General features: G+C 52.7%; 2 protein-coding genes across 4 annotated transcripts in view; both read right to left on the reverse strand.

Annotated features, from left to right (window-relative positions):
• The window catches only part of mtss1 (MTSS I-BAR domain containing 1), a 42,769-nt gene extending 24,026 nt beyond the window's left edge, over positions 1 to 18,743 (reverse strand). For all 3 annotated transcript variants that reach the window (XM_042341866.1, XM_007909302.2, XM_042341865.1), the window contains exons 1-3: positions 18,621 to 18,743; positions 10,322 to 10,383; positions 9,881 to 9,954 (exon numbers count right to left, since the gene is read on the reverse strand). In XM_042341866.1, coding sequence (XP_042197800.1) covers positions 9,881 to 9,954; positions 10,322 to 10,383; positions 18,621 to 18,692 — 208 coding nt within the window. In that variant the 5' untranslated portion in view covers positions 18,693 to 18,743. The remainder of the gene's footprint in view (positions 1 to 9,880; positions 9,955 to 10,321; positions 10,384 to 18,620) is intronic.
• A 6,594-nt stretch (positions 18,744 to 25,337) lies between these two features.
• The window catches only part of osgn1 (oxidative stress induced growth inhibitor 1), a 4,183-nt gene continuing 1,591 nt past the window's right edge, over positions 25,338 to 27,929 (reverse strand). Inside the window, 4 exon segments of the mRNA XM_007909300.2 lie at positions 25,338 to 26,078; positions 26,081 to 26,598; positions 27,390 to 27,481; positions 27,838 to 27,929. The exon segment at positions 27,838 to 27,929 is cut by the window's right edge and continues 4 nt beyond it. Of these exon segments, the coding sequence (XP_007907491.2) occupies positions 25,606 to 26,078; positions 26,081 to 26,598; positions 27,390 to 27,481; positions 27,838 to 27,929 (1,175 nt within the window). The 3' untranslated portion in view covers positions 25,338 to 25,605.

The raw sequence follows: 27,929 nt of genomic DNA on the forward strand, positions 1-27,929 counted from the left end.
TACGGGGTGGGGGAGAGGGACGGTGCGGGGGGGGGGGGGGTGATTGCCTGCCATGGGGAGCTACGTGCTGGGTGGGACACTGTGTTGTCCGGCGTATCCGGGAAGCTGGGCTTGTTTGTCGACCAGTTTCCTGAGCCGGAAACGCCCATTTCTGGTGGGAGCCGCGAGGCTCTGGTCACTGGCTTAAAGGGGCAGCGTTGCCACATAGATCACCTGCCATCCATCCCATCCCAGTGATGGTCACGGTGAGAGGCACGGAGATTGTTCCATCGCGCAGCCCCTCTCTATAATAATAATAATCCTTACATTTGATATCACGTCTTCAAGACGTCTCAAAGCGCTCGCAGAATATACTGTCAAGTGTGGTGACTGTGTATGTTTTGTGGGCGAAGTGTGGCAGCCAGCGGTGTCCCAGCAAGTCCAACTTATTTCCATTTGAAGCCACTCAATCCACGGTTGTTTGTGGGACACTGCTGTGCGCAACTGGCTGCCGCGTTTCGGGTACAAAGTACACACTTTACAGTATATCCTGCCAAGGGCTTTGGGATGGTGTAAAAAAAGGTGCTGTATCAAATGCAAGGATTATTATTATAATGACTGAGCCCAACCCCCCCCCCCCGGCAGTGTGGGTCCGGCTCTGCGGTGGGGTTGGGGGGGGGCTCAGGATGGGGGTGGTGGGGGCTCTCGGTGTCTGTGTTGGAGGATGCGGTGGATAATGAGAGGATTGTAGGAACCTGGCGCGGCTCTCTGTATATCCTGAGCATCAATACAGCCACTATTTGCACAGTGACATGGGGCTGTGAGTCAGGCTGCCCGAGGTGCTCACTGGGCTGGGACAGGAGCCCCACAGGCACTGAGACACTCTGTGTGAGGAACAAGGCTCCTCTGTGGCTATGGCTGTGTGTTAAACAAGCCGCGTCTGTGAGGGCAATGCTGGGCACAGACACACAACAGGCACTGGTCAAGTGGTACACTTGAGAGAGAGAGGGGGAGTGTGAGAAAGGGTGGGAAGGAAAGAGTGAGTGGGAGAGAGAGAGAGGGAGTGTGTGTGTGTGAGAGAGAAACACAGAGAGGAAAGGAAACAGTGAGTGTGAGAGGGGGGAGAAAGAGAGAGAGTACAGAGAGCGAGTGAGCGAGAGAGAGAACACGCAAGTGAGAGAGAATGAGAAAGAGTGCGATGGAGAGAGTGAGAGTGACACAGACATAGAGAGAGGAAGAAAGAGACAGTTGCAGAGAGAGCGCGTTTAAGACATGAAGTGAAAGATCAATTTATCGGGCGGGGGGGGGGGGGGGGGGGGGAGAAAGGGATTGTCAGCCACTTCACTTTTCCAATAGCATCACAGGATCACAGGCTCCCCCCATACCCTTCCCACCTGGGCAAGCTCACAGCCCCCAGATCAGGAGGACATTTGTTCCCAGCTGTTACCTAACGGGAATTTTTCACCGTGCGCTCCAATGTAATCCCAGCCGAGCACTGCAAATTCCCAGAATTCACACAGTCGGAATTGTCAGGATTTCCATCCCCCCCTCAGGCTCGGAATTCCTATAATGCGTTTCATACACCACAAATTATATAGAATATACGGACACACCCCAAGCACTGAGCCAGGAGCTGGGAAACACACACACAGATATGTCAACAAACTCCCAGACTGAACTCAAGGGCACAGAGAGAGAGAGAGAGAGAGAGAGCAGGGAATGGGATTAGAGTAGAGAGCCCCAGGAACACCAGTTCTGGGAATGCTGGTTTTGTGCCACTGGTGATAATTAACACATCACATAGCACATGTTTTAGTGCTCTGGGAGTTTGCGGGGTGGTGAGGGGGGGGTGGGCTGACTGCCCGGGGTCTCAAGCTGATCAAGTTTGGGAAGTTTGGGGGATTGTTGGTCAGGACATAGGGAGAGAGAAACTCCCTTCTCTTTTCCAATGGGATCTTGAACATTCATTCACCTGAAGAGGTGCAGACGGGCCTTGGTTTTTGGTGTTCCCCCTGGACAATGCTGGTGTCTCTCTTTGTGTGTGTCTCCCACTGTCTCGGCCTCACTTCTGTGTGTGTGTGTGTCTCTCTCTCTCTCTCTCGGTCTCCCCTTCTGTATATGTGTGTGTGTGTCTCTTCCTCTCTCTGTCTCGGTCTCCCCTTCTGTGTGTATGTGTGTCTCTCTCTCTCTCTCTGTCTCAGTCTCCCCTTCTGTGTGTGTGTGTGTGTCCGCGCTTCTCCGTCTCCCCTTCTGTGTGTCTGTCTCTCTCTGCCTCGATCTCTGCCTCTCTCTGTATCTCTCACTCTCTCCAGCTGCTTCTGTCTATCTCTGCCTCTCTTTCTGTCTCTCACTATCTCTCTCTGCCTATCTGTGTGTCTCTCTCTTTCCCACTCTCTCTCTCTCGCCTGTGTGCATCTCTCTCTTTATTTCTCTCTCTCTCTCTCTCTCGCCTGTGGCAATGTGCTGATGGAATCAGTCATCAGCCCAGCACCGAGTGTGTGAACAATAAACCTGTTGCCACAGTGACTGATCCTGTCGTGTGTATGTGTGTGAGTATCGGGATGTGTCCTGAACACCAGATAATGACTGTTCAGGCAGGGGGAGGGGAAGGGGCGTGGGGGGAGAATCATAAATTTAGCCTTGGGGGTGGTGGTGGTGGATGTTAGTTAGTCTGAGAGACGAGCATCTCCTGTCATCCTGGTTTCCTCCCATTCTCTTGGCTTCTCTGGCGTTTCCCTGCAGCTCCACATGGGTCAGCGCTGAGTGAGCAGCGTCAGTCACTGATGTGCGCACAGGTCATGGCCGAGGAGGTGAAGCAGTGAGGGGGCGGTTTGGAGAGTGGGGGGGGAGTGAGTGGACGGCTGGCATCACGCGCTCCATGAGAGACGATTCACACCAGTGCCCAACTCTCTATTGTCAATTAGCGGCTCTACATGCAGCCACAAACACGCGTTGTGGCGAGCCGCCAGGGGGCACACAGCAGCCAACACCAATCCTGTGCCAACTCTGCAACCCACTGGAGCTCTCTACTCTAACCTCACTCCCTGCTCTCTCTCTCCCCATCGTGTCTGTGCTGGGGCTCGCTCCCCCACTGGAGCTCTCTACTCTAACCCCATTCCCTGCTCTCTCTCTCTCCCCATGGTGTCTGTGCTGGGGCTCGCTCCCCCACTGGAGCTCTCTACTCTAACCCCATTCCCTGCTCCCTCTCTCTCTCTCCCCATGGTGTCTGTGCTGGGGCTCGCTCCCCCACTGGAGCTCTCTACTCTAACCCCATTCCCTGCTCTCTCTCTCTCTCTCCCCATCGTGTCTGTGCTGGGGCTCGCTCCCCCACTGGAGCTCTCTACTCTAACCCCATTCCCTGCTCTCTCACTGTAATGTGTAACAGTGTTAGTTTGCTGTGTAAATACCATTATGGACTCAGTGGAAGCCACTGTAGTAACATACGCCACATTCACAACTCACAGTTTATACGTTCCCCTCACTTTCCCCATCGCCCTGATACATTGTTCTTCAAATATTTATCCAGTTCCCTTTTAAATGTTATGGTCTGACATTCCACAGCACCTGGTCAGGATTGTTCCACATTCTCACACAGCGCTAAAACTATCACCTTCACACCTCCCCTCAACCCTGCCCAGGCCCGACCTCAGCTCGTGGTTTCCAGTTCTCTAACCACCGGAAATAACCTCTCACAATAATAATAATGTGATAAACAGTGTTGAAAGCTGGTGAGCAACTGATGTATCTGGGTGGGATTTCACCCACAAGTATACAGTCGATTCACTTTACAGTATATTCTGTGAAGCGCATTGAGACGTCTCGAAGTCGTGATAAGGCACTATATCAAATGCAAGGATTATTATTATTATTGTTAGCCAGGACATCAACTAGGAGAAACTCCGGTCTCTTTTCAACTAGGGTCGAATAACATCCAACAGGACAGGACTTTGGTTTAACATCATCCGATGGTTGGTGTCTCCAACAACTACTCCCCCCCACCCCACCCCCAATACCACACTGGAGCATCAGCCTGGACTGCTGTTAGGTTGAACCCACAGCCTTCTGACTGGGAGATGAGAGTGTGAGTGTCCTTTCAGAGCCTTGCACTACTTCAAAATCCTCCAGCCCATCTCCCGCTAACCTGTTCCTGTGAAAACAGCCCTGTTTCTAATCGAGCGGCCCACGTTAACTATATAACACACAGTCTCAAAATTCCTCTCATGAGCAGTACTGGAAAGAGAGACAGAGAGAGAGAGAAGGAAAGAACAAGTGGAAGAGCGACAGAGACTTGGCTCAGTGGGGAGCAGACTGGATCATTAATGCTGCTTAGAGGGGAGGGGAGGGAGCAAGGAGGAGGGGGGATTGGAGGAAAGTGTGGGGGGGAGAGAAGCCGACTAGACGTGGATGAAAGAAAATGAATGCAGTTTGATGTTGGCTGCTGAATCATACATCACAGGCAGGAACTGGGCTGTGAGATTGTGCTATAATTAGCGTCTCCACACACTCATGTGGGAAGCATTTGCCTTCAGGAAACCAATCGTTTCCAAAGCTTCTCTTCCAAAACTTCATCCCACCGCCCCTCTCCCCACCCCGATCCAGGCTCTATACTGTTCCATACGTCTCAATTGCTTTGCTCTAGGGAGGGGAATGGGGATGGAGGAGAGAAGAGGGTGATGGCTGTTCCAAGTCAGTTTTCCCCCTTTCGCATACACACACATACCCCCACACATGCGCACACACACACACACATTCTTGTATTTACAATGGGTCTTGTCCTTCACATGGAGACCCCAGTGACGTACCAAGTCCCCACGTCTTGGCCCCAGGAACCCACTGGTTTGTTGGGGATCGGGTGTTTCCTGAGTTGGGGAGCCTGGGGCCCAGCCTGTCTCGGAGCGTTAGTACCAGTGGGAGAGATGGGAAGGGAAGAGGAAAGACGAGGGGAGAGAGGAGAGGGGAGACGAGAGGAGAAGGGACGGGAGAGAGGAGAGGGGAGGGCAGTTAGAGGAAAGGGGGGAGGACAGAGGGGAGAGAGAAGGGGGGTCAGAGGGTATGAGGGGAGTTCACTCCGAGCACTGTCACAATGTCTGACTCAGGACCATGAGTGATTTATCTGTTGAGGCCGGATCAATGGAATCATTCAGCAGGAAAACGGAAAGTCTCCTGAGCAGCTACAGCATTGAGGGACGAGGTGGAGAGAGGGGGAGAGAGAGAGAAAGGGAGAGGGACAGAGAGAGAGAGTTGAAAAGTCAGCTTAGTGTCTTTGAATCCAACAGACACCTCCCAAATTGTTGTGTGTGTACACACTCCCCCCCCACACCCCCCCATGGTAACCATGGAAGAGGACAGCGATCTGAATACACTTCATTAATAAGGAACTGAAAGACAAAGCCAGACACACATGGACAGACAGAGAGTCAGAGACACATACAGACAGACTGAGATAGAGAGGCTGAGAGAGAGAGAGAGGGCTTATTGACCCAGATACACTAACAGGGAGATGTCCCATGGCCTCCCCAATCAGGAGCTCACAGTATAACATGTAGGTGCGAGTACACAAAACAAGTCACAGCAGGTCTGGGCCACAGCACAGGAACCCTCTGTCTGGATACTCCACAGTCTAACCAGGTGGGAGGGGAAGAGGCAGGGGCTCGGGGCGGGGGGAAGCTCAGGCGATTGCATTCTCAGACACACCATCCTTCCTTCGGATGAGACATTCAACCAAGGTCCAGGAAGACATTAAAAATCTTGCACAACCTGCTGGAAAAGAAGGGGGGTGGGGGGGAGTCTCCAGAATTCCCAGGCCAGATGCCTGCCACCCCACCCCCCTCACCACCTCCGTGCTGAGCATCTGTCTCTGAGGTTTTTGACACCAGAACACGCCCAATGAGTTGACGCTGAACCAACTGGAGCACGGATGAGCGAGACAGGCCGGTCTTTCACTCGCAAACCCACAAGAAATTCCATGTAATTTACGTAGCTATTTGTACACGCAGAGCTCTGCTGCTGTAGTTACTCTGTACCCACACAAGCCTGTCCTCGCACTCAACGAGGGCTCACACAGTCAGCCACACCCCATCCCTCCCCGGGGCTAAACCAAGCTGTAGGAAGCTAGTGTCCGTGCTTGCAACCTCCGCGCCCCCAAGCCTCGGCACTCGCCAGTCTGCACCCTACCCTACCCCGGGATTAGGTGTGTCCTCCTCCCAGGGAAAGAGGGAGTGCGCACACTCCACAGTGCACACATAGAATCCAAATACTTGTGGAATGCTCAGGGCAGTGAAACCTCCTTATGACGCGGTGACTGAGCCATAAAATCCTGTCGAGACACAATGCTCAATTCCAATTTGTTTTTGGTCAACCAAGTGTCTGACACAGACGGAAGCCCATCACCATCATTTAAGAATCTCCAACCCACACTGAGAATTCCACACATCCCACCTTCACGTGGAAATCCCAGAGATAAATTGTTGGAATGGAATGCGCTCTCTCTCTCTCTCTCTCTCTCCCTGGAGGGAAGCATCCTGCTTACCTAATTCTGGAAAGTATTAGGTGTAGGTTGGTGAGAGCCAAGGCTTTGGGGGAAGCCCAGAAGGTGAGTTGGGGGAACTGCTGGGGTCTAACCAGCTAAAACCGATAGCTTGCCATTGAGAGCGCTGTCTGGCCAACTTTCCCGCTGCTTTTCCAGCTAGGACCACCCTCCCCATTATTTAGGGCTTTGGCTGCAGGGTTAACAGGAGCTGAGGGGGAGGATTCCCTACCCCCAGTGACTGGTCGGCCCTTCCAGGTCCTACCGGTGAGCCAGGCCGGGCTGTGCTGTCATCAGCAGTGAATGCCCTGGGACACTGCGGCCCCTCCTGGCTCAGGAACCGGACTAGAGGCCTGGCTCGATTCCAACATGTCACCTTGGAGCCAGTTCAGCTCCGAGGAGACCTGGTTTGGAATCTCCAAGCACGGTGGTTGGTTGGGCCTGGGGCATTTGCGGAGACATTGAGTCACAGTCCATAGCAGATTGGAGAGCAAAGCCTGGAGTCACACATTAACAGCCGAGCCATAGATCAGACATAGAACCATAGAATCATAGAATCGTACAGCTCAAAAAACCCATCGGGTTTGTGCCAGCTTTGAATAGAGCAATTAATGTCAGTCCCACTCCCCAGCCCTTACCCCATAACCCACAAACCCGTCCTCCTCAAATACCGTCCACCGCATTTTTAAAAGTAGTTATCGAATCGGTCTCCACCGCCCTCTCAGGCGATGCGTTCCAGATTCGAACAACTCGCTGCGTGAAAACATTTCTTCTCACTCCCCGTCGGCTTTTTTTAGAGACTATTTTAAATCTGTGACCTCGAGACACCGACACACACACCAGTGGGAACAGTTTTTCCTTTTCTAACATCAAATCCCCTCATGATTTTGAAGACCTCTATTAGGTCTCCTCGTAACCTTCTCTGCTCCAATGAGAATAATCCTAACCTCTCCAGCCTTTCCTCATCATCACGGTCCCTCATTCCTGGTACCATCCTCGTAAATCTCCTCCTTTCCAATACCTTAACATCCTTCCTATAGTGCGGTGCCCAGAACTGGGCGCAGTATTCTAACTGAGGCCTAACCAGTGTTTATATAGGTTAATGATAACCTCCTGACTCTTGTACTCTGTGCCCCTATTTATAAAGCCAAGTATCCCATATGCCCTTTTTACAGCTCTATCTCCCTGTCCTGCCACCTTCAAGGATTCAGTTACCTGCCCCCCCAGGTCTCTCTGTTCTTTTACCCCCCTTAAGATTGTATTACCGCCTATATTACCCCTCATTCTTTCTACCAAAATGCATTACCGCGCATTTCCCCACATTGAAACTCATCTGCTATGTGTCGCCCATTGTACCATTCTGTCTATGTCTTCCTGCAGTCGGCTCCTATCCTTCTCACTGTTTACCGCCTCCCTCACTTTGTTAACATGAAAGTCAACTCCCACGGCCTGTCCCTGGGCTGGAGTTAAACACCCTCATTGCTTGGAAGGGAAAAAGACTGTGTCTCCCAGGGCCCCAGCCCACAATCCTTGAGATCAGTCACTCTCCTCATAGCTGTACCAGCCCAGCACACTTGCCAACACAGTCACTACACTGACAGCTCACACACAGTCACTATTTCCTTACTCCACACGCCTAATAATCCCTCCAAAAACCCAAAACAATAATAAATTGGTCATTTTCAATCTACGACTGTTTGTGGGACATTGCTGTGCGCAATTGGCTGCCGCGTTCGCCCACAAATATACAGTCAATTCACTTTACAGTGTGTTCCGTGAAGCGCTTTGGGACGTCCTCCGGACGTGAAAAGCGCTATATCAAATGCAAGGATTGTTATTATTATTATTATTATATGGACAGCTCACACACAGTCGCTACACGGACACACACACACAGTCACTACACTGACACTCACCCTCAGAGTCACTACAATGACAGCAATTACTATGAAGCAGAGAATGGTAGTAAGCGGTTGCTTTTCTGACTGGAGGGAGGAGTGTAGTAGTGTCCCTCAGGGGTCGGTATTGGGACCACTGCTCTTTCTGATCTATATTAATATCTGGACTGGGTATAGGGAGCACAATTTACAAATTTTCAGACGATACTAAGGTGGGAAAAGTAGTTAATGGTGAGGAGGATAGCACCAGACTCCAAGGGGACTTAGACAGATTGGTAAAATGGGCAGAAACGTGGCATATAAGATTTAATGTGGAGAAACGCAAAGTGTTGCATTTTGGTGGGAAGAATGAGGAGAGGCAATATAAGCTGATGGTACAATCTTAAAGGGGGCAAATGGACAGAGAGACCTGGGGGTCCACATAAGCAAATCTCTGAAGGTGGCAGGACAGGTAGATACAGCTGTTAAAAAGCAAACGGGATACCAGGTTTTATAAATAGGGGCATAGAATTCAAAAGTCAGGAGGTTATGTTGAATATTGATAAAATGCTGTTAGGCCTCAGTTGGAGACTGCGCTCAGTTCTCGGCACCGCACTTTAGGAAAGATGTTCGGGCATTGGAGAGGGTGCAAAGGAGGTTTACCAGGATGGTACCCGGAATGAAGGATCTTAGTTATGAGGAGAGGTTAGCGAAACTAGGATTATTCTCCCGAGAGCAGAGAAGATTAAGAGGGGATTCAATAGAGGTTTTCAAGATCATGAGAGGATTTGATAGGTTGAACCGGGAATAACTGTTTCCGCTGTCATGTGGGTCAGTAACCCGAGGACACCAATTTAAGATAGTTGTTAAAAGAAACAGAGGGGAGGTTAGGAAATATCACCCAGCGAGGTGTTGGGATCTGGAATGCATTACCTGAAAGGGTAGTGGAAGCCGATTCAATAACAACTTTTAAGAGAGAAGTAGATGGGTATTTGGGGAGGACGGGATTGCAGGGCTATGGAGAGAAAGCGGCCGGTGGGATTGAGTTGGAAGCTCTTTTTGGAGCTGGCGCAGACGCAATGGGCCGAATGGCCTCTTTCTGTGCTGTATGATTCTATGATTCTATGAAGTGTTTCGAGAATTTATAAGTTCCAAGAGATTCCTTGACCCCCCAACACCTGCCCCCTAGTGAGCCAGGGTGGCTCCACAGCACAACAACAACCACTACCACTTGAGTTTACCCCGTGTCCCTCACAGGGTACAGTACTGAAACCTGACGTGTGTTTGGGCATCGGAACCAATGAGAGGTTTTTACCCACAGAGAAACAGCCCATCCCAACCCCCAGCCAACCACAGCCGTATCAGCCACAACACGTCAACAAGACATTCAGCTTCCAGCTCCCAACAGCAAGTTACTGCACGGTGTACACACACCACTGCAATAACATGGATAATGCAGCCCCTCCCCCACAGTCACTCCCCACCTCCAGTTACTCACCTCGTGTGTTAGTTGCCAGATCAGCCACTTTCTGAAATGCATCCAAAAAGGCCCCGGCCACCACAATGGTGGTCCTGTAACAACAAGGAGACAGTCACTACACTGAGACAGCAAGACAAGCCTGTCACAAGCATATCTTCACATGGGAGAAGGGGAGTCAGACTCACGGTCTCAGGAGTCGGCAGGGGTAGTCAATCAGGAGTGCCTAGTGGCACTGGGAGATGGGCAGATACTTGGAGAGCAAGCTCCCACCCCGCTGCCCCCCCATCCCCCCACCCGCCGCCCCTCATCCCCCCACCCACTGCATCCCATTCCCCACCCGCTGAACCTCATTCCCCACCCGCTGCCCTCCATCACCCCCACCTGCTGCACCCCATTCACCCCCAGGTGAGGCCGTTCGTTCCAGGAAAGGGAAGGATTGCCATTGGCTGCGACACTGACCTGAGGTGTGACTGGAGTTTGCTGGCCTTGGAGATGAAGTCCTCCCAGACAGGGTATCCGCTCTGAGGAGAGAAACAGGTTCAGTGAGCAGGCGGCAGGACAGTAACACAAACCGCCCCCGACAGTCACACAGGCTCCGTCACGGCAAATCCCTGCCAACATCAGCGGTGTTTATACATACTTCTGTAGCTCAGTGGTTACAGCACTTGCATCGCAGGCGAGAGGACCCGGTTCGATTCCTGGGTAGGGTGAAACCTTAGGCAAGTTTGCTTTCTTTACACACCTGTTTATCAGCAGTAAGTAGGAACCCGATTGTTAGTCGGTTGGTGGATCGCTTTCCGGGGGTAATAATCCCTTAAAAATAATGGTCACTCAATAGACTGTGGGACCCTGTTATGCGCAATTGGCTGCGATGTTTTCCCCCCAACATACACTTTACAGTATATTTTGTGAAGAGCTTAGAGACGTCGCAATGGAATTACTGCATAGCAGCCCATTCAGCCATGTGTCTGCGCTGGTGCTCGCTCCCCCACTGGAGTTCTCTACTCTAACTCCATTCCCTGCTCAGTGAGAGATGCGAGGGGACACCATCCTCTCCACTGAAGGGATCATTAACAACAACAACAAATGACATTTACACAGCGACTTTCATGTCGGGAGGACGTCCCAAGGCGCTGGACAGTCAGGGACCCAAGCTGGTGGTTGGTATCAGGAGGGTTGGAGGGCAGGGAGGGTAGGGATAGGAGTGTGGCCGAAGGCGTGGTCGAAGAGGAGAGAGGTTGAGGAGGACGGGGAAGCCCAATCTGGACGCCAGCTGGTTTGCTCTTTATTAGAAACACATCTGGTGTGAAGTGTTTTTGGTGCAAATCCAGCTGAAATGGAAACAATGCGGGGCTGTGGGAAAGCTTCGGGACACTGGCCAACTGAGATCATGGCTTTGTTACGCTCCCTAAAAGGTGATATTAGCTGCTGGGTGACACCACACAGCACTGCCAACACACTGCACCACACCACAGGTGGTCTTAGAGATTACACCCCCCCCCAGACACACACACACACACACACTCAACATTGAACTCTCATCCATTTCACCCCATCTACAATCAGGGCACATTCCGAGGGGTGGGATTGGGGAAGCGGTTGTTTGTGTTTAAACTGATTTCATAATAGATAATCTCAAAGCCTCAAGTGACAAAATAATTAATAATAATAATCTTTGCATTTGATATCGCACCTCAGCACGCCACTCACATAGCCTCAGGGTACATCGGGAAATGGTTGTAAAAGCTTATCTCAGCAATGTAAGGAGCGGACTCCAGAATCGCTTCCAATTCAGCGGCGGAGCCCAGTCTCCCCCACCCTCCCCTGAGCGTGGCCTACGTGTCACCAGTGGGAGGTGATAACAAGGCTCAGAGGAAGGGAGGAAATCATGTCCGGCATAGCGCAGCGTCTCAGAGTATTCAAGTATTGAATCTCCATGCGCACACACATACACGGCACCCACACGGCACACACACATACACTCACACTCATTTATTCTGCTCTCCACGTTCCGCTGGGGGTGTCGCTGACAATGTAAATTCATGCAAAGTGCAAGTAGCCGTCTGCAGTTTTATTTGCATTTTGCACAGCCCACAGCAAGGAAACTGAACCCACAGCCAGTCCCACAAACAGTCGTGAATTGAGTGACCAATATTTTTTTGGAGGGATTATTAGCCCCAGAAAGCGATCCTCCAATCGACTAACAACCGGGTTCATACTTCTGCGAGGCAAACTGAGGTGTGTGGAGTAAGGAAACTTGCCCAATGTTTCGCCCTGCCCTGGGAATCAAACCCGGGACCCCTCGCTTGCGAAGCGAGTGCTCTAACACTGAGCTACAAGACTCCACTGTATCAGATAGGACTGTGCAGCTTGCAATGAGAGAGAGCTTCCCAGTCCAGCTCCGCACAGGGCACAGCTCACTCACATTCACAGCCACGCTGGCTCTCTCAATCGCCGCACTCTCTGCCCTGGCAGAGTCCCCCGCAGGTCTCCACACGCACTCTCCTTCTCCCCGGAGGGGAAGCTGAACATTTTGTCTCTCGCCCACCAGTTACCGCACACAGACGGCAAGATAGGAAGCCGGGGATTTAATAATAATAATAATCCTTGCTTTTGAGAATAGTGAAGGCTTTATCACATCGTTGAGACATCTCAAAGCACTTCACAGAATATTCTGTAAAGTGGAGTGACTGTGTCTTTTGTGGAAAAACACGACAGCCAGTTGCGCACATCAGTGTCCCATAAACAACAACAACAACAAGATTCCATTTATAGAGCGCCTTTCACATCGAGAGGACGTCCCAAGGCGCTGTACAGGCGCTGTAGAGTCCTGTAGCTCAGTGGTTAGAGCACTCGCTTTGCAAGTGAGAGACCTGAGTTCAATTCCAGGCAGAGGGCGAAACCTTGGGCAAGTTTCCTTACTCCACACAGAGCCAAATAATAATCCTCCAAAACCAAAAACAATAATAAATTGGTCATTTTCAATCTACGACTGTTTGTGGGACATTGCTGTGCGCAATTGGCTGCCGCGTTCGCCCACAAATATACAGTCAATTCACTTTACAGTGTGTTCTGTGAAGCGCTTTGGGACGTCCTCCCGACGTGAAAAGCGCTATATCAAATGCAAGGATTATTATTATTATAAACAGCCATGGAGTGAGTGACCAATTTTTTTTATTTGTAGGTTTATTGGCCAGGACACCGCGAGAGAAACTCCCTTTTCTTTTCAAACAGCGCTACGGGATCTTTAACGTCCAACTGAACAGGCAGACGGGACCTCAGTTTAACATCTCATCCGAAGGACGGCATCTCCGACAAGGCAACTCCCCCCAGAGCTGCACTGGAGCCTCAGCTTAGACTGTGTGATTCCTTATCACATCTTTGAGACGTCTCAAAGTACTTCACAGAATATACTATAAAGTGTAGTGACTGTGTATTTTGTTGGCAAAACAGGAGGAATGGGGACCGGGGAGATATTACATTTTCCACTGCTCACCACAAACACGGTGACTCCATGGTGAAGCACTTGAGCTCACATGTGACACTCCATCAAACCCAAGATTTATTGTTTTCTACACACAAAGCTTCCAGGGAAGTATTCCCATGGGAATTCAACAAGAACTTGCACTGATATAGCACCCTCCTCACAGGGTAGTGTCTCAGAGCTCTTAGAAATTGCGAGAGGATTGCAATTCCTCAGTAAGGAATGCGGCTAGAGAGGGAAAACATGGGGAATTTGTTTCAAAACTGAAGCAACGGACATGACAAAAATTACATTTGCACAACACCTTTCACACTAGAAGGATGTCCTAAGGCGCTGGACAGTGAAAGGTTTGCACCTGACACCTGAGGTGGAGGTTGGAATGAAGAGGGGTGGGGGGGGGGGGGAGTGAAAGTACGATCAGGAGAGAGCAAGGCTACAGGGCAGAAAGCTTAAATTTTGAGGTATTTGAGTCCTGTAGAGTGTCGGAGGAGGTGAGGAGTCACACAGTATTGAGGTCATTTCATGAGGCTGGAGAGGAGAGAGAGGACACATCATGGTTTGGGAGAAGCGAGAAAAGCAAACATAAAAAGAAGTTGTGAAGCAAGAGAGAGGAGCAAACGAGAGAGAGAGTGAGAGAGGAGTGAGCGAGAGAGAGGAGTGAGCGAGAGAGAGAGGAGCAAATGAGAGAGGGAGAGGAGTGAGCGAGAGAGAAGAGCAAACGAGAGAGAGAGAGAGAGAGAGGAGCGAGCGAGAGAGAGAGGGGGGAGGATCGAGCGAGGGAGAGAGAGGAGCGAGCAAGAGACGAGCAAACAAGAGAGAGGAGCAAGCGAGAGAGCGCGAGAAGAGCGAGCGAGAGAGGGAGAGGGAGGATCAGGCGAGGGAGAGAGAGCAGCTCAGGTGTCAGACCTGTAATTCTTTGTCGTCCTGTGGTCAGGAACGCTCCCCTCCCCCCGCGCAGTGGGTGTGGTCAGGTTTCGGAATAAAAGGCTTCAGGGAAAGAATGAGTGAAATAAAGAGGTTCTGAGTGAGACACTGGCTCCTGGCCCAGACCGGTTCACCCACAAAATACACAGTCACTAGACTTTACAGTGTATCCTGTGAAGCGTTTCAAGACGTCTCGATGACGTGATAAGGCATTATATGAAATGCCAGGATTATTACTATTATTATTATGATTGCTCCATCCCATTAGAACATTCATTTAGGTTTCCCTGAGACACAGACCACGGCTTTCATGCACTCGAAAAGTCCCAAAGTGCTTCACATAATTTACTGCACAGTGTAGTGCAGCAGCCAATTTGCACACAGCAATGTCCCTGTCAACAGCCACAAAGTGAATGAGCGATTTTTATTTGGGGGGATTTTCAGCCTCAGGAGACCCCGAGGGAGAGTGGGAGGGAGGGAGAAACTCCCCTCTCTTTTTGAACATTGCCATGTGATCTTTTAACTTCCAACTGAACAGCGCACAGAGCAGAGCTCAGTTTAATGTCTCATCCAAAATCATAGTGTCCCCCAACAATGCAGTGCTCCCGCCACCCCCCCACAGCACTGCAGCTGAGCCTCAGCCTGGACAGTCCCCAACGTGGGGCTCAAACCCACAACAAATGATATTTACACAGAGCCTTTCACGTCGGGAGGACAATCCAGGGATTTGTACCCGAGCTGGATGAGGAGGGATGGAGGGCAGGGGTAGGAGGCTGGCCGAAGGCGCGGTCTAAGAGGGTCTTGGGACGTGCCTTAAAGGAGACGAGGGAACCTTGACAACCTTCGAAGTAGCTCACACACACTCGGCAGGAGCAGAGCAGAGCAGAGCCGAGGCAGCCAGTGGCAGGTCTGGTCCTGATCAGACCTGTGTGTGTTAGTTAGTGTGCAGTCAGCACTTACACCGTCACATTACACAACACAGGGGCTGTGTGAGCGGCAACACCCAAACTACGCAGTTCCAGGTGTGCAATCTCAGGCTGACGGCCGATTTACAACACACTGGAGTGATTCACACTCTTGCATTTTAAGGCTGCAATCCAGTCAGGGGATGGGACGGTGGGAGTGAGCCGGTGGGTGACTCACACCTGACATTCTTTCTACACACAACAACAGCCTTTCTCTGACTTTTAAAATCTTCCAACAGCCTCAAATGGCTCCAGTCACAAACTCAACTCCACACAGACAGAGACAGACAGCAACAACAACAACTTCTATTTATATAGCGCTCTTCACGCAGGGCAGAGCCCCAGAGCGCTCAGAGAGAGAGGAGAATGACACACACACACACACACAGACAGAGACATAAACACACACACAAAGTGAGACAGAGACAGAGAGACGCGCACACGGAAGCACACAGTGAGGGACACCCAGACTGACGCCTCTGCTGCTGGATTGCCAGGAACGATTTGCCTTTATAGAGTAAAGGGTTAAATTCCACAAGTGTTAGGCTGAGGGGTTAGGACACGGTAAGCAGCGAAGATAGGCCCGCACGCACCTACACAGAGGGCATGACGCACGCTACCGCAGACACACCCAGTACACACTCACACACAGGCAGAAAGACACCTACACATACTCACACACACACGCGAAGATGGTTTCATTTAGTGAAACAGAAAGAAGAGGGTGTGTGTGAGAGAGGGAGAGAGAGACACACACACAGACACGTAATAAAATAACTTGTATTTTTACAGCATCCACAAAGTTAAAGTGTCTCAAAGCTGCACAGTAAGCAAGTGTAGTGACTGTTTTCTTGTGGCCAAAAGCATCAGTCATACTGACTGCCCAGCACCGCGCCGGGGGCTCAGGCCTGAGGCGCTGGGGCCTGGCGGAGACCGGGTATACCATAACCAGACACAACGCAAACCCTCCACAGCCCAGACTCTCACACGCACCACGTGAGACGGAGCGGATTAGCCCAGCTGTCAGCCCGGCTCAGCCCCTCACACTCTGGCATCGCAGTCAGAAGGTTGTGGGTTCAAGCCCCCATGTCAGGGACCTTTAGCTCACAGTCTAGACTGACTCTAAACCAGTGCTGTGTGTGTGTGTGTGCGCCCCTCACTGTGTGTGTGTGCCTCGCTGTGTGTGTGTGTGTGTGTGTGCGCCCCTCACTGTGTGTGTGTGCGCCCCTCACCGTGTGTGTGTGCCTCGCTGTGTGTGTGTGTATGCACCCCTCACTGTGTGTGTGTGTGTGTGTGTGCGCCCCTCACTGTGTGTGTGTGCCTCGCTGTGTGTGTGTGTGTGTGTGTGCGCCCCTCACTGTGTGTGTGCCTCGCTGTGTGTGTGCGCCCCTCACTTTGCGCGCGCCTCGCTGTGTGTGTGTGCCTCGCTGTGGGTGTGTGCCTCGCTGTGTGTGTGCGCGCGCCTCGCTGTGTGTGTGCGCGCCTCGTTGTGTGCCTCACTGTGCGTGTGTGCCTCGCTCTGTGTGTGTATGTGTGCGCCTTGCTGTATGTGTGTGTGTGCCTTGCTGTGGTTACGTGTTTGTCTCGCTGTGTGTGTGCATATGTGTGTCTGCATCTATGTGTGTGCCTTGCTGTGCATGTTTGCTGTGTGTGTGTGCGCTCGCTGTGTGTGTACGCTCACTGTGTATATGTGTGCCTCACTGTGCGGGCGTGTGTCTCGCTGTGCGTGTGTGCGCTCGCTGTGTGTGTGCGTACGCTCGCTGTGTGTGTGCGTGCGCTCGCTGTGTGTGTGCGTGTGCTCGCTGTGTGGGTGTGTCTCGCTGTATGTGTGTGTGCTCGCTGTGTGTGTGTGCGCGTGTGTGTGCTCGCTGTGTGTGTGCGCGTGTGTGTGCTCGCTATGTGTGTGTGCGCGTGTGTGTGCTCGCTGTGTGTGTGTGCATGTGTGTGCGTGTGTGTGCTCGCTGTGTGCGTGTGTGTGCTCGCTGTGTGTGTGTGCGTGTGTGTGCTCGCTGTGTGCGTGTGTACGTGTGTGTGCTCGCTGTGTGTGCGTGTGTGTGCTCGCTGTGTGTGCGTGTGTGCGTGTGCTGTAATAACAATAATAACAATAACAACAACAATAATAGTAATCCTTGCATTTGATGCAGTGCCTTATCATGTTGTTGAGATGCCTCAAAGCGCTTCCCACGATACACTGTAGTGTATTGACTGTATTTTGTGGGCGAAACAAGGTCTCCACTGAAGCCCAACCCTAACCTCCTTTCCCACATAAAGCCCCTCCATCTCGACTGTCACCCAGCAATTCAATGGTTAATCTCACCCGAGGTTTAAGGCAGATGACGGGGTCAGGTTAGCGTCAGGTTGGAGCATAAACTGGTCAGATAGACACAGAACATGACATGGACGTGTGACAGGGCACACACGCGGGAGGGAGAACGTTCCCTGAGCTTTGAACAGTGCAGGTGCCGGGACAGACCACGTGAGGGGAGCGACAATAATAATCCTGGCATCTGATGAAGCGCCTTATCAGGTCTTCGAGGCGTCTCAAAGCGCTTCACAGGATACACTGTAAAGCGGAGTGACTGTGTGTTTTGTGGGTGAAACGTTGGGGGAGGGGAGAGAAGGCAGCCGGAGACTCACCGGCCGTCAAACCCGATCCACAGGTTCACCACTGACTCCGAGAACATCAGGGTCAGAGAATGTCGCGTGTGGGGGTGAGTGGGGAGGGGGGGGGGGGGGGGGGGAAGGCTCCTGAACCTCATTACCAACCACACACCTTCCCACCTTCCCACTCACTTCTCTTCACCCCTTCAAGTCCTTGGGTTTACCACAACCCCCCCCCACACGCCCTGCCCCACCCACCAACACACACAAAACCGTGTGTGTATCAGCACTGGTTAATGTTTAATACACCCGAGGATCTCAATCTCCCCTCCTCCCCTCCTTCCGCCCCCGCCCGCCCCCGCCCGCCCCCGCCCGCAAGGTACATGGCTCTAAACCAACACGTGTGTCCCTGAGCCTCAGCGCCACCCGAACACAGCCTGAACCCCAAACCCAGTCCGCCCTCTTCCCCCCCCGCAACTGCACACGCCACGCACACACACACCATACACACACGCCACTCACACACAGACACATACACACACGCCACGCACACACACACACATGCCACACACACACGATTGCCCTCGTCACACGCACTGACTGAGGCCAAACCCCACAAGGTGGGCAACATCCACCGAGCGATCCACAACAACAACTTGCATTTATATATCGCCGTCAGCGGCTCAGAGCATCTGATCCACACGGACACACGACACGGACAGGCGAAGTGACATGGACACGCGTGACCACAACTCACCGCGACACGGACACTCCCAGCCCTTACCTTCAGGTCTGTCATGATGGTCTGGAAGAGGCCGCCCAGCGCACTGCAATCCTTCTCCATTCCCACATCCATAGTGAGCCGGAGACCCCCCCCACACACAGAGCCCCCCCCACACACACACAGAGCCCCCCCCCCACACACAGAGCCCCACACACAGAGCCCCCCCCCCACACAGAGCCCCCCCCCACACACACAGAGCCCCACACACAGAGCCCCCCCCCCACACACAGAGCCCCCCCACACACACAGAGCCCCCCCCACACACACAGAGCCCCACACACAGAGCCCCCCCCCCACACACAGAGCCCCCCCCACACACACAGAGCCCCCCCCCACACACACAGAGCCCCACACACAGAGCCCCCCCACACACACAGAGCCCCCCCCACACACAGAGCCCCCCCCCACACACACAGAGCCCCCCCACACACACAGAGCCCCCCCCCACACACAGAGCCCCCCCCACACACACAGAGCCCCCCCCCACACACACAGAGCCCCACACACAGAGCCCCACACACAGAGCCCCCCCCACACACAGAGCCCCCCCCCACACACAGAGCCCCCCCCCACACACAGAGCCCCCCCCCACACACAGAGCCCCCCCCCACACACAGAGCCCCCCCCCACACACAGAGCCCCCCCCTCACAGACACAGCCCCCCACACACACACACACAGCCCCGGGGGTGGGGGTGGGAGCGGTTCGGGGTTCTCAGCGCTGAGCAGCGGCTGGAAACATTGTAGCCGCGCGGCGGGAACCTCACTTCATCCTCTCCTCCGCCTCTCCCTCTCCCACTCCCTCTCTCTCCCTCTCCCTCTTCCTCTCTCCTCCCTCTCTCTCTCTTCCCTCTCTCCCTCTTCCCTCTCTCTCCCTACAATCCTCTCTCGCTCCCAGTTTCCATTTTGCTCAGGTTGGGGGCGGGGCTATGGCTGGGGGCGGGGCTATGGTTGGGGGCGGGGCTATGGTTGGGGGCGGGGCTATGGCTGGGCCGTGATTGGGGCGGGGCTGTAGTTGGGGCGGGGCTATGATTTTGGGGGCGGGGCTGTATTTGGGGCGGGGCTGTGGTTGGGGCGGAGCTGTGGTTGGGCTGTGATTGGGGGCGGGGCTATGATTGGGGGCGGGGCTGTGGTCGGGGGCGGGGCTGTGGTTGGGGGCGGGGCTGTGGTTGGGGGCGGGGCTGTGGTTGGGGGCGGGGCTGTGGTTGGGGGCGGGGCTGGGGTCGGGGCTGTGGTTGGGGGCGGGGTTGTGGTGGGGGCGGGGCTGGGGTTGGGGGCGGGGCTGTGGTTGGGGGCGGGGCTGTGGTTGGGGGCGGGGCTGTGGTTGGGGGCGGGGCTGTGGTCGGGGCGGGGCTGTGGTTGGGGGCGGGGCTGTGGTTGGGGGCGGGGTTTTCGGAAAAGGTCGGGAATTTCCGCTCCTCCCAACCCCCTCTCCCTCTCTCCCTCTGTAACTCTGTCACTCACTCCATCTCTCACTCGCTCAATCCTCCCTCCCTCCCTCCTTCACTCTATCTCTCCCATTCCCTCCATCCATCCCTCTGCCCTCCATCCCTTTCTCACTCAGTCACTCCCTCCATCCTTCACTCCCTCATTCACTTACTCCATCTCTCAGTCATTCACCCCCAAAAAATGTGGTCACTCAACTCACGACTGTTTGTGGGACATTCTGTGCACAATTGGCCGCCGCGTTTCACCCACAAAATACAGTCACTTTACAGTCTATCCTGTGAAGCGCTTTGAGACGTCTCGATGACGTGATAAGGCGCCGTATCGAAGGCCAGGATTATTATAATTTTTCTCGGGTGGGGGGGAAATGCGAGACAGTGATGAGGAGAAATAAACTTGGCTGTTTCCCCCCACCCCCACTATCCCCCTCTTCCACCAACGCAGGTACGGGACTGGACAAACTGACACACCGACAGCAGAACTGACTCCACTGATGGTATTTAATTTGACTCTGGTTTTCCCAGATTAATTATTCAGGCACTTTGTGTGTAAAAACAATTACAGCAATATTAAACAGCTGACAACACAGCACACATAACACATCACAAACAGATCACAAGCACGCCATGCACACACATATACCGCACACACACACACGCACACACACCGAGCACACACTGTGACAGCCTGGCTCAGTCTCGCTTCCAAGTCAGAAGGTTTTGGGTTTGAACCCCCACATCAGGACATGGAATCACATTGTCTAAGCTGCCGCTCCAGTGGACTGCTGGGGGGAGTCGCATTGTCGGAGCTGCTGTCCTTCGGATGAGACATGAAATCAAGGTCCCATCTGCCTGTTCAGAAGGACATTAATGATCCCAGGGCAGTATTTGAAAAGAGAAGGTGTCCTCTCCTGGTGTCCTGGCCAACTATATAAAATATAAAACTATATAAAATTGCTCATTGGTTGCTGTGTGCAAAATTGGCTGCCGCATTTGCCTACAAATACATAGTCACTACACTTCACAGTAAATCCTGTGAAGCTCTTTGGGACATCCTGCCAACGTAAAAGGCACTGTTATCAAATGCAAGATTATTACTCGTATTACATACAAACACACACACAAACACATAAACAGAAACATATGTACACACCGTACACTCACACACAGACGTACCTCAGAGACACGGACACAGAGAGGTGACAGACTGCCCGTCACCCAGACACCCAGTGAGGGAACCACCGAGAGTCAAGTGTTTAAATAATTCAGTCTCATTCCAATCGATCATTGTGAGCAACAACAACAACAACAAGATTCCATTTATAAAGCGCCTTTCACGTCAGCACATTAAAGCGTATCAATAGCGTCTGAACTATGTCAAAATGTCTCAAAGCGCTTCACGAGTAATTACAGTTGGATATACTGACTGTTTTGTAGGCGAACTCAGCAGCCATTTTAGCAAAAGAACGTAAGAAATGCTAAACAAAAAAAGACTAAGGTATTTTTCAGAAAGCAAAGTCCCACAAACAGGACGCAAATATTGTATCCCATTTATCGGGATTATTGTCAGTCAGGACTCTGACCCCAACAGAGAAACTCAGTTCTTTGTTCCCGAAAAGTGTTGCAGAAAATCCCCCTGAACCACCACAGCCTTAGTTTAACTTCCTCCGGGAAGATGGTAACTCTGACAACAACAACAACATATGACATTTCACGTCAAGAGGACGTCCCAAGGTGCTGGAGAGTCAAGGATTTGGACCTGAGCTGGAGGTTGGGATCAGGAGGGGTGAAGGGCACGGAGGGTGGGGGTAGAAGGATGGCCGAAACAACAGTGCTCCCCCCCCCAACACTGCACTGACGTTTCAGCCTGGACTGTGAGCTCAAGGACCCCGACTTGGGGGGCTCGAACCCACAGCCTGAGCAGAGAGTGTGACCGACTGAGCCAGGCTGACATTTGTCGTGTGTCAGCGAGACGTGGTGACAGAGGTGAAAGGTTGAAGGTGAGAGCGAGATAAGTCAGATAGCAAGTCCCTGCGACCTTTGATCAGGGTTGTCTCTGTGATTGACGGGTAATGACTCACTGCATTGGGCGCCGAGCCAACCTCCCACAGGAAACCCTCCTCTCCTCCCAGCGAGACGTTACCACAGGACTCTCTCCACGACTGAGCACTCTCTGGGTTTGAGCTCAGCAATGAGGGACAGGGACACAACCGGCCGGGCTGCCCTCTGTTGCTTACTGTTGGGAACTGCAGCCAGGCCAGAGCTCCTTTCTCCAGCCATGAAACTATTTAATGTCAGGTTATATAATAATAATCCTTACATTTGATATAGTGCCTTATTACGTCTTCAAGACGTCTCAAAGCACTTCATAGAATATACTGTAAAGTGAATTGACTGTGTCTGTCTGTCCGCCAAGACCGCAATAACCGACTGACGTAGAGATAAGATTTATATCTCATCAGAAAGGTCTTGCATGGGGGGGAGCGCCATGGGCATATTTTTTTTCCGGGGATCTCCTATCATCGATGAGCTATATTAAAATATATATTAAAAAATTCTGCAACAAAGTAGTATAGATGTACAGGAGTCACACACCCTTTCAGAGAGATGCATCTATACTAATAATGACAAATGTCTGTCTGTGTGTTAGGAGTCCTCCCAACAGGATATGTGTGCAAATATATGAACAAGGGATGCTAATGAGTTCAATACAACAAAATTACATTTGTATAGCGCCTTTCACATCAGGAGCTCGTCCCAAGGCACTGAAATAGCACATTTTCTTAATCTTAAGCGATAAAGATGCCTAAGAAGATCAAGGCTCTCAAGGACAAATAAAAATGAAAGAGAGAAGGCCGATTAAATGAAACTGGTTCCAAGCATTGGGTACAGCTAGCATACATGTACATATATATATATATACACATATACATACATATATTCTTATATATACATAGAGATTTTAAGAATGTTTTTGCACAGATCTTACGACAATCACATCCCGTGTTAATTAATTTGGTGGGACTGGTGTGAGGGTCCAGAGGAGGGTGGGACCCAGGAAGTATTCCTTCACACAAGGACTTTACATCAACAGTTATCAGAACAGGGATGGTGGGAGCCAGGACATCAGGACTGAAAGGGAATGGGATAGAGCGGGGAATCCAGAAGGATAAGTGGGAAAAACTTCTGTCCATTGTGGGGGTGGGGGGGGGAGGGAATAGCATCCACTGATGGTAAACTGCCCAAAGCAGCGATCCCATGATGGTGGATGGACCAGTCTAGATTGAAGACACAAACTGCGTGCACAAAGCTTTCAACAGACAGATTTGAAGCTGTGAATGTTTGCTCTGTACAAACCCACCGAGCAGGACATCCACAGGATAGTCTGTATCTGAGCAGCACCGGTAACAGCTGGGACCAGCCCAGTGCACACCTGTCACTCCGGTAACTGTGCCGAGACTCACCCATCCCACCCCCCCACCCAACGCTCAGCAGTTCACAGCGAACAACCAGAGCCTTCGGCAGATTGTGTTGTGTCAGTGTTTGGCCACATCCTCCTCCCCGACCTCTTCACCGCTTGTCATCAGAACATCAACAATGAAACTCTGGTAACTCGCCTCTGCCACAAGTCAAGACGTCCACCCCACATACCCGGCCACTCACTCAATACCTCCCCAGCTGAACACTTTGTAGTCTCAAAACGCTGGATAACTAGTCAACTCTGATAAATAGTCATTTGAGCTATTTCGTCGGGATGACAAGTTATCGGTTTCATTGTAATTCGTGCCAGGCAGCCCCCCACCCACCCTCCGCCCCGACAAAAACATGTCTGCTCTAATCCCATTCCTAAACCCGGAGCTATCACTCCCAGAGAGTCCAGCCTCAGGGACCGACAGCTCAGAAATGTTTCCCATCCCTTTTACAATGTGGGGGGGGGGGGGGGGGGGGAGGAATCCAACCTGTGTTAGAGATGCGATTGCCCAAATGACTGGGAGCAGCAGCCAGTGCAGTGCAGGGCTCAGCTTTTTAAATGTACAAGTTGTATTGACAGACACCTTGGGGACGTCCTCCCGATGTGAAAAACGCTTAAATAAATACAATTTGTTGTTGTTGTAAGCTTTAACCCTCAAAACTCCACAGACTGAACATTACAAACATGTAGCACAGGATTCAGTCCACCGCTCCCTCTCCATCACCCGACCCGCCTCACAAACACAACACACTCTCTCCCCCCCCCTCCCACCACCTTACCTGCCACTCACCGCCTCTCCCCGAATTCCCAGTGTTCCTGCCCTGTCCCTCCAGGATCTGGGGAAGTTTAGCAATTCATGTCTAAATGAAAATTCTGCGTCTGCTTATATAAGACTCTGGAATTAGCCACAGCTCTCCCTCAGAAAAGGTTTACTGTGAAAACAAGATAGTGACTCCATGTCCCCCCCCCACATACTCCATCCTCCCCCACCCACACATACAACACATCCCCCCACCCTCACCCCATCCCTCCCCCACACACATACCTCCATCCGCAGTCCAGCTCCAGTGGTGTCTGGCACGAGCCTCCGTCCTGACCCCCTATCACCAGGCATCAACATCACAGTTTATAATGTTTTTATTTTGCTTAAAAACCTCAGTAAATCTGCACAAATTCCGTCTCCAGTGAAGTACACAAAATGGCAGTGACAACCAGGATTGTTCCCCTGACTCCTGCCCTCCTCACGGCCAAGCTCGACCACCCTAACTGCCTGCTCACTGTCCTTCCCAACTCATCCCTCCACAAACTCCAGATGATTCGGAACTCTCCAGCACCAAGTTCTCCACTTTGCTCCCCACCCCCCAGAGAATAATAGTTAAAAATCCCCGTCCTCATCTTCAAAACCCTCCATGGCCTTTGCTCCTTCCTACCTCTGCAACCTATAAACCTTTAGCAACCTGCTCGCTCCCTCCGCTCAGCGGACACTGGCCTACGCCACGTCAGCATTTCTGCCCCTAACGCCAGGTCACCGATCCAAGTTCTTCACAGGCAATTATGGATGAGTGTAGTGACTGTGTCAAACGATTCGTGCACAGCAACATCCCAGAAACAGCCACCAAGCGTGTGCCCTATTTTATTTGGGGGATTTGGTGGCCAAGACGTCAAGGGGAAGAGAAACTCCCTTCTCGTTTCCACTAGCATTGCGGGAGATCTTTAACGTCCACCTGAACAGGGTGCAGACGGGACCTCGGGGTCACACCTCACCCAAAGGACAGCGTCTCTGACAATGCAACCTCCCTACCACCCCTCCACTCCATTGGAGCATCAGCCTGGACTGTGAGCTCAAAGTCACTGACTCGGTGACTCGACCCAGAACACAAGAGCCACCGAGTGACCGGGTCGGGGCTGTGGTGGGAACGAGAAAGTGTTTAACCAGCGTTTACACTGACTGCTCACATTTACTGGAGACAGCAGAGTGGGTGTGGGGGGATGGGAGAGGAAGAAAAAAAACATATTCTCCTTGGTACACGGTGCCCCCCACCCTACACCCCACCACCACCGGTGGCATTTCAGTCCTTGTGCCGTGTGTCTCTGCGTTGCCGGCGTTTGGCCAGGCAGCTGGCAATGCCTAGGGCTCCGCCCCGCAGGAACCGCACAAAATTGTCCCCAACCAGTGGCCCCATCGCGAACAGCCCCGGCTCCCGAGTCAGCTCGTAGGTGAAGGGCTCCACGTCCACAGGGTTTTGCCGACAGGAAACCGGCTGCTCGGGATCCTGGCCGAGCCGGAGCCCGCGTTCCGGCAAGAAGGAGAGCCGCGGGCCTGCGCCGATCAGCACCACAGCCAGGGACACGTTCAGAACCCTCCGGCGCCCGTCCTCGCTCTCCAGCAGACATTTACCATCGGGACGGAAGCCAGTGACGCGATGTTTGGGGAGACTGCGGTAACCGGGGTAGGAGCCGGAGCCGTGTTGCTGACTCATCATCTGGTGAACCTTGTGGTACTCGGGGTAAAGCACCTTCGGCAGCTGATTAAAGATCATGCGGGGTCCGTCACGCCGCGGCGGAAGGCGTGGACCACCGGCACGTTAGCGTGATGGGCGCCCAGCACAGCGTCCGCGGCAGTCAGCCCGGCTCCCACCACCAACACCGGCTCCGAGTGCCGCCCCAGCACCCCCCCGGCGATGGCGGTCTCCAGCTCCGCCAGGCTGTGCCGGACGAAGGGCAGGTCCTCGCCCTCCACACCCAGGTGGCACGGCTGGTCCTGCGTACCAGTGGCCAGGACCACGTTCTCCGCTTGTAGCCGGAAAGGCTCTCGGCCGCCATCGCCCGCTTCCCGGTGACCGCACACCTCCCACAGGCTCACGCCAGCCCCCTCCTCCTGGCTGTGCTCACCAACTCTGTCCCACCCGCCGGTTATCAGCCGCCGAGGCTCGGTGCACACTCGGCGCATGCTGGTCACGGTGCTGTTGGAGACGAAGTTGCCGTGAAGCCGCATGGCGCTGACGTAGTGTTGGTAATAGGCTGCCATCTCCGCCGGTGTGGCACGGTCATTCCGGACATTCCTGGTCAGGGGGGAGAGAGGAAAAAAATCAATCAATAAGATAATAATACTTGCATTTGGTAAAGCGCCTTATCACCTCGTTGAGAAGTGTCAAAGATTATTACCCCCAGAAAAGCGATCTGCCAATCGACTAACAACTGGGTCCCCACTTACTGTTCCCTGGATACTCATGTGCCAGTAAGGAAACGTTCACCCTGCCCGGGAATCAAACCCAGGTCCTCTTGCTTGCGAGACGAGTGCTCTAACCACTCAGGGCTCCACCCATTCACACTGTTGAGATGTCTCAAAGCGTTTCACAGAATATACTGTGAAGTGGAGTGACTTGGCATCTAATTGCCCACAGCAGTGTTCCACAAACAGTCCTTTTTTTTTCTATACTTTTCTTTGGAGGTATTATTGCCTTCGGAAAGGGAACCACCAATCAAGTCTCTAAATAACCGGGTTCCTAAATCAACCACAGAGTCTCTCAGTGACACCCCATCCCTGTCGTTGGGGAGCTTTGTTCGAGGTAGGAATGTTGGTCGGAGGAAACTCTTCTCCGTAAACTGAAGATCTTTTATCATCCACATAAGACAGGAGCTCGGATTAACATTTTATGTGAAGGTCAGCACCTCTGACAAGGCAGTGCTCTCCCTCACCCTAACCCTAACCCTCGGTGTCCTTCTGCCTGCAGTACTGGACCGAACCACTGGAGGGCAGCCTGAGCATAGCCTCACTGCCAGCACCTGATCCCAGTACACGTCACTCCACAGCAACAGTTGCGGGGGTGGTGGGGAGGGGGTCTGCTGTTACCTGCGTTTATCCCGGACCCAGTCCTTCAGCTTCAGCCCGGGCAGCTCCATCCAACTCCCAAAGCTCAGGGTCAGCATGGAGCCTTCCATCACCTGAGAGAGAGAGAGACGGAGCACAGAGGTCACAGGTAGCAGCAAGAGAGAGACAGACAAGGGCGTGCGAGGAATAATCGGACCAGGGACCCGACTGGGCTACTCCCTGTGGGGGATGTTAAACAGCTCTATCAGGTCCCCTGACGGAATAACACTCGAGTCAATCAGCCCCCCTCTCTGGTGTCAGGCTCAGTCCCGGGATCCGTTACTGTAAAGCGCTCAGAGACGTCTTCTGCCGTGGAGGGCACTATAAATCCAAGTTGTTGTTGTTGTTGAGCCTCAGGTGCTGTGTGGGGGGCTGTGCAGGTGATATTGTTGATGACATTGAGCATAGAGCCTGTTCCCCAGGTACTCACGTGCCAGGCTCCTCCCGGAGGCCCCCGGCCCAGCACCAGGTGTGGGATACGCTGTGCGGCCTCAAACCGCCACTGTAACGGTGACGGGAAAT

The sequence above is a fragment of the Callorhinchus milii genome, unplaced genomic scaffold, assembly GCF_018977255.1.
Source record: "Callorhinchus milii isolate IMCB2004 unplaced genomic scaffold, IMCB_Cmil_1.0 Scaffold18, whole genome shotgun sequence".
Taxonomy (NCBI): Eukaryota; Metazoa; Chordata; class Chondrichthyes; order Chimaeriformes; family Callorhinchidae; genus Callorhinchus; species Callorhinchus milii.